Source organism: Hyalella azteca, unplaced genomic scaffold (assembly GCF_000764305.2).
Source record: "Hyalella azteca isolate HAZT.00-mixed unplaced genomic scaffold, Hazt_2.0.2 contig3755, whole genome shotgun sequence".
In the NCBI taxonomy this organism is placed as follows: Eukaryota; Metazoa; Arthropoda; class Malacostraca; order Amphipoda; family Hyalellidae; genus Hyalella; species Hyalella azteca.
This window is the reverse complement of record NW_025933992.1, coordinates 2,830-18,420: the sequence shown is the minus strand read 5'-3', so window position 1 is coordinate 18,420 and position 15,591 is coordinate 2,830. Positions and strand designations below refer to the sequence as shown.

General features: G+C 43.6%; 1 protein-coding gene across 1 annotated transcript in view; it reads left to right on the top strand.

The window, feature by feature from the left end:
• Positions 1-10,809, top strand: part of LOC108680240 (long-chain specific acyl-CoA dehydrogenase, mitochondrial) — a 15,122-nt gene extending 4,313 nt beyond the window's left edge. The window contains exons 2-7 of the mRNA XM_018169028.2: positions 7,053-7,187; positions 7,535-7,672; positions 8,398-8,562; positions 8,935-9,271; positions 10,037-10,278; positions 10,536-10,809. Of these exons, the coding sequence (XP_018024517.1) occupies positions 7,053-7,187; positions 7,535-7,672; positions 8,398-8,562; positions 8,935-9,271; positions 10,037-10,278; positions 10,536-10,809 (1,291 nt within the window). The remainder of the gene's footprint in view (positions 1-7,052; positions 7,188-7,534; positions 7,673-8,397; positions 8,563-8,934; positions 9,272-10,036; positions 10,279-10,535) is intronic.
• The last annotated feature ends 4,782 nt before the right edge of the window (positions 10,810-15,591 follow it).

Below are 15,591 nucleotides of genomic sequence, written 5' to 3'. Positions count from 1 at the left end.
ACTTGTGACCATCGTAGGACTTGTGACCATCGTAGGACTTGTGACCATCGTAGGACTTGTGACCATCGTAGGACTTGTGAGCATCGTAGGACATGTGGCCATCGTTGGACTTGTGACCATCGCAGGACTTGTGAGCATCGTAGGACATGTGACCATCGCAGGACTTTTGACCATTATAGGACTTGTGACCATCGTAGGACTCGTGACCATCGTAGGACTTGTGACCATCGTCACATCCGCGAGATGATACGTTAACGCAGCGAAGAAGGTGCGCTGCTCTGACGGATTTTCAAGCGAAATCCACCAATCACAGGCGAGATATATGCCGCTACGTGGACTTAGACCGCTACGCGTACTTCAGCGAGATTCGAAAGTACGGTCCTAGATGTGAACGATGCCGGTTTTATATTTTTTCGTTGGGAGACTTTGTAAGTTTTCGTTCTATAAATTCAATTCTTCATTGTATTCCCGAATTCCAGACTCTAAAGCAATAATACTGCCTCCGCCGTCGTGGTGGGTTCGTAATTTTTTCCTTGGAATTTGTCTTGTTGTTTAGCTTCAATTTATTATATTGATGATAGCGTAAAATTAACTCTACCTGCTTCTACCTGGTCATTGTAACGCTACCACAATCGTCGTTTGCTAGGAGGCGCTCTCTACTGGCATGATTGACCCAGCGTTATAAAGGAGCTGTAAATGTTTAATATTTTCTTATTTATTAGCTCTAAGGGTTTAACTTTTTTTGTTAGAAATTAACTCTAAATGTTTATTATTATTTTGTTTATTAACTGTGAGGTTTTAAATTTTTTTCGTAGGCGGTACAAATAAAACTTTGTATGTTACCCGACATCGCATGCATTCAACCTTCCAGCTATGCGAGAGCTTCAGGCGGCCACCGGCATGCACGTATCCCTGTGCCGCTCAGGTGGCATGCACACGTTCTGGAATGTCAGGCTCAGTTCAAACTATGCATTAATTAAGATTTTTCTACCCGATTGGTCCTAAACAAATACACGGGAGCCTGGCTAACTGTGGTGCGTGAAAAACTTTCACCGTCCATGAAATTCTCAGGCCACATCAGGCCTACACTTCAGCGCCGAGATCAATATGTTATGTCTCTTTATGTCATCACCGTAACGTGAACTGCAGGTCGAGGACACAAGAATTGGCTAATTACAAGCTGGTCCTCTGGCCTGTCGCTACCGTCACCATGAGAGAGCGGATCCGTCACACTCTTCCTCATATGGCCGTTGGTCAAGTTTCACGGTGATTTGAAAAAGGAAATATTTCTTAATAAATTAGCTTCCCCTAGAATTCATTTTTTTCTTCGTCGTAAAAAACTCAACTCAAACGTTGGTATTACTATATTAGAAAAAAATGATAAAGAAACCATTCTAAAAGCAAATAATAATTGGAATTACATTCTGTAGCTTCAAAAATCACATACTTCGAAATACAGTGGCGACACGACAATAAGTGTCCTTCATGGACTAATGTGGAATAGTTTAGCGCTCCAACCTGATTCCGTGGATGAATTGTCCGCCATCGCAAACCGTAAAATCGAAGATTATCTCCTGCAGTTGCAGGCTGGAGAATGCATGTGAGTGGCCGCTGCCCAGCATTGTCCATTACCACCACAATATTCAGATTTCTTACCGTGCTCAAGCAGATTGCCAGGTTGAGAAGCCTCTAATGTAGCTTTGTGGGTTAGTACCTCTTATGGGGCCCAGCAAATTAAGTTATCTGCAGAGCATCAATCCGCTAGAGAGTCAGTGTGGTGCGAACGTTCTCTCAAAGGTAAAGATAGCCTCCTCATAGGCGTCGTGTATAGATCACCAAACAGTTCCTCTGATAACGATGAAGCACTAAACAGTCTTTTACCGAGCATGACTTTCCGTAGGTCATACACGTCGATCGTTGGTGATTTTAATCCTCCAGAGCTAGACTGAACAGATGGATCCTCTCCAAGGGATGAGTATCACCCAGCATCCTTGTTCATGGAGTCTGCGAGAGAATCCTTCCTAGTCCAGCACGTTACTAAGCCAACCCATTATAGAAGTAGACTCCCAATATTCTAGATCTGGTGTTTACTAGTGATGAATCAATGTAAGATGATCTTCGTCATGAGGCTCCATTGGGCAAAAGCCATCACCAATCATTGTTTTTCAGTCTAAAGTGCTGTACAGAGAAGACGCCTCGAAAGCGTGAGCGTTTGAATTTTGCGAAAGGCGACTATGATAAACTCATTGAAGCAGTGAATGCAGTGAATATTTCGAACTGTATTAAGGACATGAATGTGGCTGAGTCATGGTCATTTCTCAAGAACACGGTTATGTCTGCAGTTGATGCGTGTGTACCTAAAATTAAGCTTGGTGGAGCATCACTTGCTCCTCCCGTGTCCATCAATCAATTTAAAATTCTTTGTAACGCTAGCAGCCAAACCGATCTACGAATTTTAGAGTCTCTTTACATCCATAAACTTAAACCTAAATTGAATAACCAATCCAGCTCTTATCCTCCTTCGATTCTAGGTCAATAGTTGTGTTTTTTCCTTTCTTTCCTTATCATTTTCTAAATTTATTTCCTAAAATTGATTTCCATGTATTTCCAGATGTATTTTACTAGCTGATGATGGGCATAGCCCGAAACGTTCTGTTTTGTTTATCTAGGACTTCTATTCAGTAAAATGTTTTATGCAACTTTTTTAGTTTTAGCCTTTATTCTTAAACTTAGAACTCCTCGAGATATTGTGAACAATATATTATATGTTATGTTTTGTTCAGATAGCATAGTTCTGTTACAAAATTTATCGTCCTTCGGGGAATGGCCGTTCGACCGAGGGCTGGTTCGACGCATGGCCTAGATATAATTGTCCAGAAGTGTTGAAGTCTACGTTCAGGAAGGTAGGAATCATGATGGTCCATCACATCCAGGGCAGTGGTGTTTTCGGTAGACGACCCAATGACCAATTTAAAAAGGCAGTTACATACCTCCCACCATCGATCCTTGTGTGTGTTCGGTTGACTTTTAATCATGAGCGCACTTTGAACTTTGCGCGTGACTCCATGCAAGCGCGATTTGAGGCATGGGAATTCAGAAACTTGGGTCGCAGGCTCGCTGCTGCAGTCACCATGGCTGCAGTAATGCACACGGCATAATCAAACGCAGTTCCGCTCTGCTCCGCAGTAGCGTTGCCAGATGGTATATTTATATACCAGATTTTACAACTCTGGTATTTTCAGAAAGTGTCTGGTATAAATATTTTATATATGGTATTCTGGTATATTTGCCTGAATCTGGTATTTTCTGAATTACTGCATTAAGTGTCACCTTTGAAGTTTGAACTTCCTCCAGCGCAGGCGTGAATTATATAGATTACCTTCTAATTTTAATATTTCGAGAGATGCGTTTAATACACCGCCACCCGATGGGCACCAATCAATCTCAAATACTGAAACAACAGCGACACCCGCCCCTATGGCGCTAACATACCTTTGCAAGAAGAGTCTCATTTCTCACTTCGGGATGCGCAAGCTACGTAGGCTTCTGAGTGCAGCTGATGCCCCAAAATGCGTCACAAAGTTCCTGTCGACTGTCTCTGCCAAAGAATTTATAGTCAGGTCAGTTCTAGTCTTAAAAACTTTTGATTTAGTTGAACAGAAAGTACACGTTAATATGTTCGGCACTTATTGTTTGTATGAGCCTACGCCTACTTGATTTGCCTGCTGTGGACCTGTGTTCTACGTGCTTGCTGTAAGAACGCCAGTCACGTGCCTGCTGTAAGAACGCTAGACACGTGCTTGCTGTAAGAACGCTAGTCACGTGCCTGCTGTAAGAACGCCAGTCACGTGCCTGCTGTAAGAACGCTAGTCATGTTGCTGCTGTAAGAACGCTAGTTCGGGCGTAAATAGAGCAATCAAAATTAATGCTACTGAGTTGCATAAGGTGATTTTTGAACACATATCTTATTAGCAAAAAAATGAAGATTTTCATAAAATTGACCAAGAAATGTGTAATGCTGAACACTAACAAAGATCCAAGTTTTTAAAAATTTCAGGTTGTCTGATCTACCTTCGAAGAAAATTGTTCTTTATTAGGTACTCGTTAATATTCCTGTAGGAATCGTATATCATTTTGTCCTCAACACAGAAGTCAACCCAACCAAACCCAACCCCAGTTATCTGTTAAATGAGGATAACAATTAAGGCGATTAATGTATCCGTAGAAACATTGGTCTACAGTCAACACTCAGTGTTTCCTCTAATCAGTGGTTCCCGAAGTGGGCGGTACCGCCCTCTTGGGGGCGGTGGAAAGACTGGTGAAGAAGGGGGCGGTAGGGGGGCGGCAGTCTGAAGTCGAGTCCAGTTCGAAAGTTTGTTTGACGATTTGTACACAACACGTGCAGCACACAGCCCCAAGCGATGAGTTTTTCCACGTAAATCTGTTTTTAGCGCATTTTCTCATTTATGGAAAAAAATGCACTATTGTGCTCGCCATGTCCTTCTGTCTGTCTGTCCGTCCGTCTGTCCCCCCGTCCGTGACTTCATGTTTTCGTCGACGAGAAAATGCGCTCTCTGTCACTCACTGCAGTGAGTACTGAGTTATATTTTTTTAACCTTTCTTGGGTTTTTAGTGTAAATTTTTGAAACTATGTTTATCCATTCTATGTTGCTGAAACAGTTGAAACTGCTAAAAATATATTGGTTTACTAAATAGGGTTTTATTTGTGACATACAAATTTGTGTTTAATCTTTCTCTTTTCAAATTGTATCATGCCATATATCATGAAAGAGTTGTTTGTTTCCATATGTGACTGTGGAGGGCGCTAGCTGAATTCACTGGGGAGCCAAGGGGGCGCCAGCCTGCAAAAGTTAGGAAGCCACTGCTCTAAAAATCATCATACACGTCTGGCTCCAATGCATCGGCATTACAAGTGATAACTGGCATGGACTGCACAGCCACAAACACACAACACGATTACACGAGGCATACAGATTCAGTTGACCAATAGCTGCGCACGAGAGTGGTGATCGACGGAGCTATTATCACTGTGGAAACGCAGTCTACAAATTATCTTTTTATAATTCGCAATAAGAAGCAAAGATTCTTGCTTTGGCACGTCCAATTATTTTATTGATTCTTAATAAATACAAAAATATACACTCTTAAGTAAGAATTATTACAGTTTGTTTACCGTAGACAACTACTGCGAGCAGAGATAAGCTGCAAGTTCCAGAAAGAAGCGACTTGATAACTGAGGTTCTGTTCTAGAAGCTAGGACCGGTGGTGCGAAAATCTGATAAGATTCAATCTGTTGCCTCAATAGTTCAAGATGATAAACAAATTAACGCACGCATGTATGCGTTTCATGCGTGTTGGAAACATCGCGTGTCAGACTACGAAAAGGCAGTTATCCACGACAGCGGCAAGACATTGTTGTCATGAACACAAACCGTAAGTTGTCATCGCCGGAGTGACACTAAATCGTGTTACATAGCTAAAATTAGATTATGCACGCTGTAATGTTGGTGCGTAGTAATCAGTAAGGAACAGGGCTAAGGGCTTTGAACTTATAATACTTTAACTTGGTCCCTCAAATTAACCCTCTACCGCTTGACATTAGTAACCGCAGAGCAATATTGTCACAAGCCTACTTCCCAAAAAGGATACATACCAGTGAGCGCAAAATGACTTGCACTGATGGTTGCCGCCACGCACTACAACTTTAAAATGTTCTCTGTTGCGTACAAATGTCCTCATGGTGCTACACTGCTGTAAGTTTACTCTACACAACTCAATAGTTTACGTATAATTTAAGTTGAAAGTCATGCTCCTGGAGAGTGACATATGGCGGTAGAGGCTTAATTGAAATCATATGCCTCGGGAGTTGTGTCTATTTTATATACTTTATAACTGTAAAGAAAGACACCGGGGTGTTCTAACAAGTCTTTGACCAAATCAATGCATCGCGTTCTAGAATGTCCAAAATTTAGGAATTGGGATTGGGCGCGTGCTCACGTCCGGACAAGACCTTTAAACCTTCACGATGCATAAAAACGCTTTTACTAGCGTAAAAAAAAATTAAAAATTCACATCAATCTCGGCAGTTAACCATAAGTTCAATTCAAAGGTATTCACAACAATCCTAAAAGACTAAAACATTCAGTTATACATGTCAACATACTGAAAAAAAAACATTACACTAAAACATTCGGCACGGTCACCTTTGCCTTCCCGCCCTCCTCTCTCACAACCCTCCACTCCTCAAGACCCCACTCTTATCAACCTCATCCTCTCCCTCAACCTCCACACATTTTCCAGATATCTCTTCACACTCTCCAACACTCTCAGACAGACCCACAATCATTATCATCCACTCTTCGCTTGTTCTCTCATACCCCACTTCGTTAATCTCACCTCCTTCATTCAGAATCACCTCCATCATAGACTGACGCTCTCTCTCAAACGCCCCACATTCCATCAACAAGTGCTGCACAGTTTCCGTCTCATCCCCATCACACATAAAACATTTATCTTCCCTCCTCTCACTCCACCTGTATGTACGTTTATTCACACCTAGCGCCCCTGCCCTCACACAAAACAGAAGGTCCCCACCTCTACTACCATCATACATGCATTCATATTTTGGCATCGTTTTCATCTGATACAGTTTTAGAGTAGTCTTTCCCATCATTACTTGCTTCCACATCTTTAGCCTATAGTCTTTTAATCTCTTATTTATTTTTCTTTTCCACTCTTTTCAATCCTACTCTATCCCAACCGCGTCCCCTACTGTCACCACCCATTCGTCCTTTGGCCTAGCGGGCTCTTGGCGCACTCGTGCTTTATGCAGATCACACTTACGTACCAATTCACGACATCATTTAAGCTTGGAAAACAGACATTTCTGTGCTACTACTTCTTATGAAGCTGTGTCTTCGTTTTTCACTGTTCCTGTTCACCAGTTTTGTTTGTGACAAGCCCTCTAATTATCAAATTTCGACACTTCTGATCACTGTTTAAAAAGTTTAAAAAGCCAGCTTGTTTTACAGGCAGCGCATCCCGACCTCACAAGCGGACTCCTTCCTGGACATCGGCAGTCGAGACCTGTTCGACGCGAGCCACGACATCTTCAGGGCCTCCGCCCGCAAGTTCTTCAGTGAGGAGGTCAAGCCGTACCATGCGCAGTGAGTGGAGCAGTACCATATACGCAGTGAGTGGAGCAGTGCCATGCGCAGTGAGTGGTGCAGTACCATTCGCAGTGAGTGGTGCAGCACCATGCGCAGTGAGTGGTGCAGTACCATGCGCAGTGAGTGGTGCAGTACCATGCGCAGTGAGTGGTGCAGAACCATGCGCAGTGAGTAGGGCAGTGAGTACGTGGAGCAGTGTCTCCTGTCGATTAGTGTACGCATCCAACAATGCCCTTATATATCGAAGTCCCCTGTCCACAAGTGTCCCCTGCCCACCTGTGTCTCATGTCCACCAGTGTCCCCTGTCCATCGGTGTCCCCTGTCCACCAGTTTCCCTCGTGCAGGTGGGAGGAGGACGGGCAGGTGTCCCGTGAGGTGTGGGAGAAGGCGGGGGCCGCGGGTCTCCTCGGTATCGGGACGCCCGCGGAGGCGGGAGGCCACGGGGCAGACTTCCTCCACAGTGCCATCGCTGTCGAAGAACAGTGAGTGGAGACATGCAGATTATTTCATCTGAACACAAGTTAATACATTCGCGTTTTATTTGTAACTCGTGCTTCTCTTCTCGATCGGCTTTGTGCCAATTGGGCACAAAGCTTGGCATTCCAATGTAGCCCCTGCAAGCTTTGAATTGCATGTAATTACAAGCCGTGCGTAACTTTGTGACAGTCATAGTGTGTCGTTTGCTGGTCACAGTTTGGATGAGTGAGGCCTCTTTATAGATTTTGGTTTACTTCTGAGGTCTTCTTATTCATTTTGGTTTACTCGTGGTCGCAGTTTCAGGTGTGTATTCTTCGATTATTATTATTGGTCATGACAGTTTTTTGTTGGTGCTAGTTTTGTCAGCTTGCTAATGTATGTAGCAGCTGCTGTCGGTTTTTAGGTCTTCATTATATGCTCTTTTTCTATAACATCTCGGATACTTCGTAAATAAAACAACCTTCAATACCTTATGAATGGTGACGAAGTATAGAGTTGTTATTATGAAGATTTAAGTATATAGACCAATATCTTCATTACCAATAACGAAAGTGTGTCCAGAACTCTTACTAGCTCATGAGCCGTGGCCTTGCAGATTGTTAGGAATTTGTACGAACCCCTGGTTCTATATGAATCTAATTTTGCAGTTTTTATCCGGCTTGAAAAATCAACACATTCTAGCCTCTGAATTATTGAGTCTGCAAATTTGGTTATTAAGTTACATTTACAGGTGCTACGCGCGAGCCTCGGGCCCTGGGTTCTCGTTGCACAGTAACGTAGTTATGCCGTACTTTACGAATTACGGCACGAAAGAACAAATCGAACGTTACGTTCCTGACATGACGGCCGGCAAGAAAATCTCAGCCATTGCCATGACCGAGCCCGGTGCTGGCAGGTGGGTTGTGGGGCGCCGGTCTTTGGCTTGGGTGTTCCAAAATTTACTTTATTGTAGAAATGAACCAGGTATTCGACATGAAAAATTAGCCTCGACATGTACGTAGTTTTACGCTCAGCTTATGTTATCCTTCGCCTCAAATATAATGAATTCAACACTACCCTAGTCACTTGTTGAGTTTCCTGCGGTCTTTGGATCCAAAATTTTCTTGAATGAAGAAATGAGCAAGGTATTCAATACGATGAATTAGCCTTGATATGTAGTTTAACGCTCAGATCTCCTTCACCTCAAATCTAATGAATTCAACAGCACCCTAGTAAGTTTTTTGCAATGGGAGTCTCTAACCTGACCTCCTGGTGCGGTTATTCCCAGTGACCTGCAAGGCGTCAAGACACGGGCCGTGCGCGACGGCGACGACTGGATACTGAACGGGTCCAAGACGTACATCACCAACGGGACGCTGTGCGATGTCGTGCTCGTCGTGGCCGTCACGGACCCGGATGCTAGGGCCCGTGCCCACGGCATCTCATTGTTCATAGTCGACGCTGGCACCAAGGGCTTCAATAAGGGCAGGAAGCTCAAGAAACTTGGACTAAAGGCACAGGATACGTCCGAGTTGTTCTTCGAGGACGTGAGACTGCCGAAGGAGGCGCTGCTGGGGACCGAGCTCAACAAGGGCTTCTACCAGCTCATGCAGGAGCTGCCCCAGGTGATGTGGTTCCCCAATAAAACCATCGATATTCGATAGTGAGGTGCCGTGCGGGGCCTGTGTGTGGCATCTTTGACATGGAACAAAGAGTGAGAGGTATAAAGGTACGAGGGAGGTAAACATGAGTTGTGTCAATCCGTCAGCGTGGTAGTGTATTGGATGACGTGGCTTGTTATATAGGATCAGCTACACCCAAATGTGATGGAAGCAACTACCGTCCGGGTCCGCTATGTAGGCATTACTATAGAGCGGTGGAGGTAGGGGTCATAAAGTGCGCGTAATTTGGAGCTTTTGATTAACAGGTGCTGTTCGGCGCCATCATTCTTCAATCCATCAATAACTTATTGTTTACTGCCTCTCGCCCTCTGGGACAAGGCTGTCGGGTTCGAGGCAGAAGTGCCCCTGGAGGAGGGGGCATCAGGGCAAGGGGAGGGGAGGAAGCGAAAACACAGGTATATGGTGTGATACAGTCGCATATACATAAGATATAGAGACAGAACTACGAAAGATATGTGACTATCCCTAGCGACACTCACCGATGGAAGGCTGTTGATTCGAATGAGTAGGAGGCTGCTAGTCCAAAGCTTTGAGCCGTTGAGCGTGCACCAAAGAAGAGAACCAGGCTTGCTGCCACGTGAGACCAATTACGATGCCATAATTAATTTCATTTAATTAATTCATGGGTGCAGGTTAAGTTACCATATGCTTCTTATTTGCAACTCCTTGATAAAATTTGTCCAAATGACAAGACGGTGTTTGCTGCAGGAGCGGCTGATGGTGGGGCTTGGGTGCACGGCGGCATGCGAGGTGATGTACGAGGACACGCGCGCCTTCATCAAGGAACGCAAGGCGTTTGGCAAGAGCCTCGCCAAGATGCAGGTCATCCAGCACAAGTTGGCGGAGCTCAAGACGAGCATTTGCGTGGCGCGAGCTTTTACTGACCAATGTATAGGCCTACACACGCAGGGCAGGCTGGACGCCTTCACCGCCGCTATGAACAAGTATTGGTGAGTGGCGCAGCACGTTGTGAGTTCCACCTTCTATTTTCTCTCTTAATCTATTTGCCTGAAGAATATATTCGGTAGAATCAATTTGAAGTTCATTTACAATGAAAAGTATTATTGTAATATTATAGCTTCGCCGATTGTATTTCGCTACAATGTTGCAATATTATTTTTATACTGAAGCTCTGCTTGCATTTAGGGATAATTTTAAAATTGTAGCTCCGCCCCAATAATTTTGAATAAATTTTACGTAACTCAAGGGCGTCGGACCTGGCCAACAAGGTGGCGTACGACTGCCTGCAGCTGCACGGCGGTTCAGGGTACATGCTCGAGTACCCCATCAGCAGGAGCTACGCGGACATGAGTCACTGCCTGGACCATCGTGGCCTAGGGCACTGCCAGGACCATCGTGGCCTAGGGCACTGCCAGGACCATCGTGGCCTAAGACACTGCCTGGATCATCGTGGCCTAGGGCACTGCCTGGACCATCGTGGCCTAGGGCCCTGCCAGGACCATCGTGGCCTAGGGCACTAGGACCATCGTGGCCTAAGGCACTGCCTGGACCATCGTGGCCTAGGGCACTGCCAGGACCATCGTGGCCTAGGGCACTGCCAGGACCATCGTGGTCTAGGGCACTGCTAGGACCATCGTGGCGAAGAAGGTGCGCTGCTCTGACGGCTTTTCAAACGAAATCCACCAATCACAGACGAGATATATACCGCTACGTGTACTTAGACCGCTATGTGTACTTCCGCGAGATTCGAGAGTACGGTCCTAGATGTGAACGATGCCGGTTTTATATTTTTTCGTTGGGAAAGTTGGCAGGTTTTCGTTCTATAAATTCAATTCCTTATTGTATTCCTAAATTCCGGACTATAATAATATTTATAATAAATAAATAATTCCGGGCAATAATACTGCCGCTGCCGTCGTGGAGGGTTCGTTATTTCTCTTCCTTGGCATTTGTTTCATTGTTTAGCTTCAATTTATTATATTGATGATAGCGTGAAATTAATTCTACCTGCTTTTACCAGGTCATTGAAACGCTACCACAATCGTCGTTTGTTAGGAGGCGCTCTCTACTGGCATGATTGACCCAGCGTTATAAAGCAGCTGTAAATGTTTAATATTTTCTTATTTATTAGCTCTACGGGTTTAACTTTTCTGTTATAAAAGAGCTCTAAAGATTTAATATTATTTTGTTTATTAACTGTGAGGTTTTAAACTTTTTTCGTAAGCGGGACAAATAAAACTTTGTATGTTACCCGACATTGTATGGATTCTACCTTCCAGCTATGCGAGAGCCTCAGGCGGCGTGCATGTTTCAACGTGCCGCTCATTTTCCATGCACACGTTCTGGAATGTCAGGCTCAATTTAAATTATGCATTAATTAAGATTTTTCTACGCGATTGATGCTAAACAAATACATGGGAGCCTGGCTGCCTGTGGGGCGTAAAAAACTTTCATCGTCCATGAAATTCTCGTCTCTTTGTCATAACCGTAACGTGAACTGCAGGTGGAGGACACAAGAATTGGCTTATTACAAGCTGGTCCTCTGCCCTGTCGATACGGTCACCACAACAGAGCGGATCCATTACACTATTCCTCATGACGTGAAACAGAGAACATTTTGTAATAAACGAGCTTCTCCTGAAAATCCTGAGCTTCTCAAATGTTTTTAGCGCATTTTCTTATTTATGGAAAAATGCACTGTTGTGCTCGCCATGTCCGTCTGTCTGTCCGTCTGTCCGTGACCTCAAGTTTTCGTCGACGAGAAAATGCGCTCTCTGTCACTCACTGCAGTGAGTACTGAGTTATATTTTTTTTGCCTCAAATACTGAGGTGTTGGTATTACTATTTTAGAACAAAAAATGAAAAAGAAACCCTTCTAAGACTAAGAGCAAATAATAATTTGTATTACGTTTTGTAGATGCAAACACAACATAATTCGAATTACAGTGGTGACGCGACTACTATTACAAAAGTTTATAATACAGTGAGGGATACGTCAAATAAAGCGTAATTGCAAGATGATCTTGACAGTTCAGTTAACTGGGCTTGTACGTGGCAGCTGCGGTTTAATGCTGACACGTGTAAAGTACTTCACCTCGGGAAGAACAATGAACAGCAAGATTACAGTATGAGAAGACATGGCTGCAACGAGAGAGTAATGATTGAAAAGTCTAGTGTGGAAAAAGATCTCAGAGTTTATGCCGACAAGGAGCTGAAATTTTCTAAGCATGTTGAAACGCAAGCTAACACATCTAACAAACTTCTTGGACTAATCAGACGCTCATACGAGTTCCTAGATGCAGAAGCGATGAAGCAGTTTGTTGCTGTCGTGCGCCCGAATCTAGAGTTTGGAAACGTTGTGTGGTCACCGAGATTTGAAAAGGACAGAAATTTACTAGAGAATGTTCAAAGACTTGCAACAAGGATAATTCCAGGCTTGAAGGGCAAGTCCTATGAAGGAAGATTGAAGATTATGAAGCTTCCAAGCCTCAGTTATCGACGTTTGCGTGGGGACCTCATTGAAATATACAAGAATACTCATGGTTTATACAAGGTCCCCGAAGGATTACTAGAATTTGAAACAAGAACCAACACCAAGGGCCACGGCTATAAACTAAAAAAACTGCGCTGCAACTTCTCCACGCGACAAAATTTCCTCTCGCTTGGAATCACCGACATGTTTATCGAACCCGGTGGAAGTCTAGTAGCTACTTCAAACTATCGTCAGTCATGAAAAGATCCGGTCAAATGACACGATTTTAGATCTTCTGTGAACTAGGCACGAAAAGGAAAAGAATTGGGCGACAGGCCACATCAGGCCTGCACTTCAGCGCCGACATCACTGTGTTATGGTATGGTAATAGCTTTGCGCTGCAACCTGATTCCGTCGATGCATTGCCCCGCCATCGCCAAGCCGTGAAATCGAAGATTGGCTCCTGCAGTTGCAGGCTGGAGAATGCATGTTAGTGGCCGCTGCCCAGCATTGTCCATTACCACCATAAATTTCAGATTTCTAACCATACTCAAGCAGATTGCTCAATGGCTTTTAATTCTGATAATCAAAGTGCGGCAAAGTCTGAAAGCGAGATATTATCGATCATCGTGTGAAATCCTCGATCGGCTCCAAGCTCGGCCAGTCACTACCCCTCGCTAGGCCTTGTAGTCTTTGTAATATGATATCCTAGCCAGCCTTTTTTTTTGCTATAACGGGCGGCTTTCATGTGGCCGAGGAATTGCCAGCGGTCGGCTATTACTAATTGGACTAGGCCAGTGGTTCCCAAACTTTTTCAGGCTAGCGCCCCCTTTGGCTCCCTAGTGAATTTCTAGCGCCCCCACAGACATACGCCTCTTTCTTGAAATTTAGTACGCTGCAATCTTAAAAGATAAAGGTTAAACACAAATGTGTATTTCACAAATAGAACCCCATTTAGTGAAACAATATGTTTTTCTGCTGTTTATTCTGTTTCAGCACTAGAAACCTAGGACGTAGCGGGCGAATTTACGGCCGGACTCGTGGCCGGTCTCACGACTAATCTCCACATTCAATTATCAAGTAATATCTCCCAAACTAATGAGCGCCGCTCTATGAAACTTGGAACACTTATTCATCAGAACCACGTGTATAAGGTGCTTATACACGTGGCTATTAGTTGCGTCTACTAGGCCAGGCTACAAAAATTTGTGATGCTTGACGTGTTCAGAGGCAACTACCTGGTTCATTGCAGGCAAGGCAACTAGAGTTGTTTTGAAGCAGTCTATCCACTCTATTGCGCTCAGTAGCCGCCATACCGAGCACAGATGCGTCGCTCTCTCGCCTACTGAAGCGCGCACTGCTGTCGTGCTCTCGCATGCCTCCACAGTGCACACACTTACTCGACAACTCCCAACGTCGCACTGACGCGAGCGCAGTGTAGTGTGTACCGAAAACACTATACTCTTGTATAGGCTCTCAGCCTGCAAAACTGTAGTAGACGCAACCAATATACGCAACTACTAGCCCCGTGTATAAGCACCTTAAAAGTTACCTAACAGTGATGTTTAGCTCGTAATTTTTTTTAATTTCACCTCCATTCGTGAGTTCCGCGTATATTGCGAAACAGGCCGAAATTCGCAGTGATCAAATAATTTCTTCCAAACTATTGAACATATTTGAACGAATTTTTGAATATACATTCCTAACTACCAAATGGTGATTTTTTTAGCTTATAAATTTATTTTATTATACCTTCGATTATACCTTCGTTTGCGATTTTTTTTTTCATTTCACCGTCATTCTTGATTTTACACTTCCTTATATTCGGCCCGTATCGCCGGGTACCATGTCACTTAAATTCGCGGCGATCAAGAAATTTCTTCTAAACTACATAACAGATTTCAACAAAACTTTGTGAATAAATACCTAACCTCTCAACAGTGATGTTTAGCTGGTGTCAATTTTCTAATTTGCTTTCGTTCGCAGATATACAGATATAGGAGGAACGACCGGCTTTTCTACCGGCCGGTTTAACCAAGAACCTTATAGGTATAACGTCTCGGACGAATTTGCGGCCAGACCCGCGGCCACGCTCCAGATTCAGTGTACATAGAATATCTCCAAAAGTACTGAACGTAGCTCGATGAAACTTGGTACACGTGTCAAGCTCGTGACAATTTATTTTAATTTCGCCTTCATTCGTGAGTTATATGACGAAACGTGCAGAAATTTGCAGTGTACACGAGATTTCTTCTAAAATACTGAACAGATTTGAATGAAATTTTGAATATAAATTTCTGAATACTCAACGGTGATGTTTAGCTCGTGAGAATTTTTTACATTTGCCTTCGTTCGCGAGCATTTTTATCTTTTTCCTAATTCGTGATTTAAACAGCAAGACATTCTTAAATTCGCAGTGTACACGAGATTTCTTCTAATATACTGAACAGATTTGAATGAAATTTTGAATATAAATTTCTGAATACCAAACGGTGATGTTTAGCTCGTGTAAAAATTTACGATTTTTCCTTCGTTCATGAGTTATATGGAAATACAAAGAAACTTATGACATTTAAATAGCAAAGCGTGCTTAAATTCACAGTGTACACGAGATTTCTTCTAAAATACTGAACAGATTCGAATGAAATTTTGAATATAAATTTCTGAATACCAAACGGTGATGTTTAGCTCGTGTAAAAATTTTCGATTTTGCCTTCCTTCATGAGTTATATGGCTATACAGAGGAACTATTGACATTTCTGAGGCAGACCCAGTGTTCACGATATATCTCCCAAATTTATGAACGGAACTCAATGGAACTTTACAAACG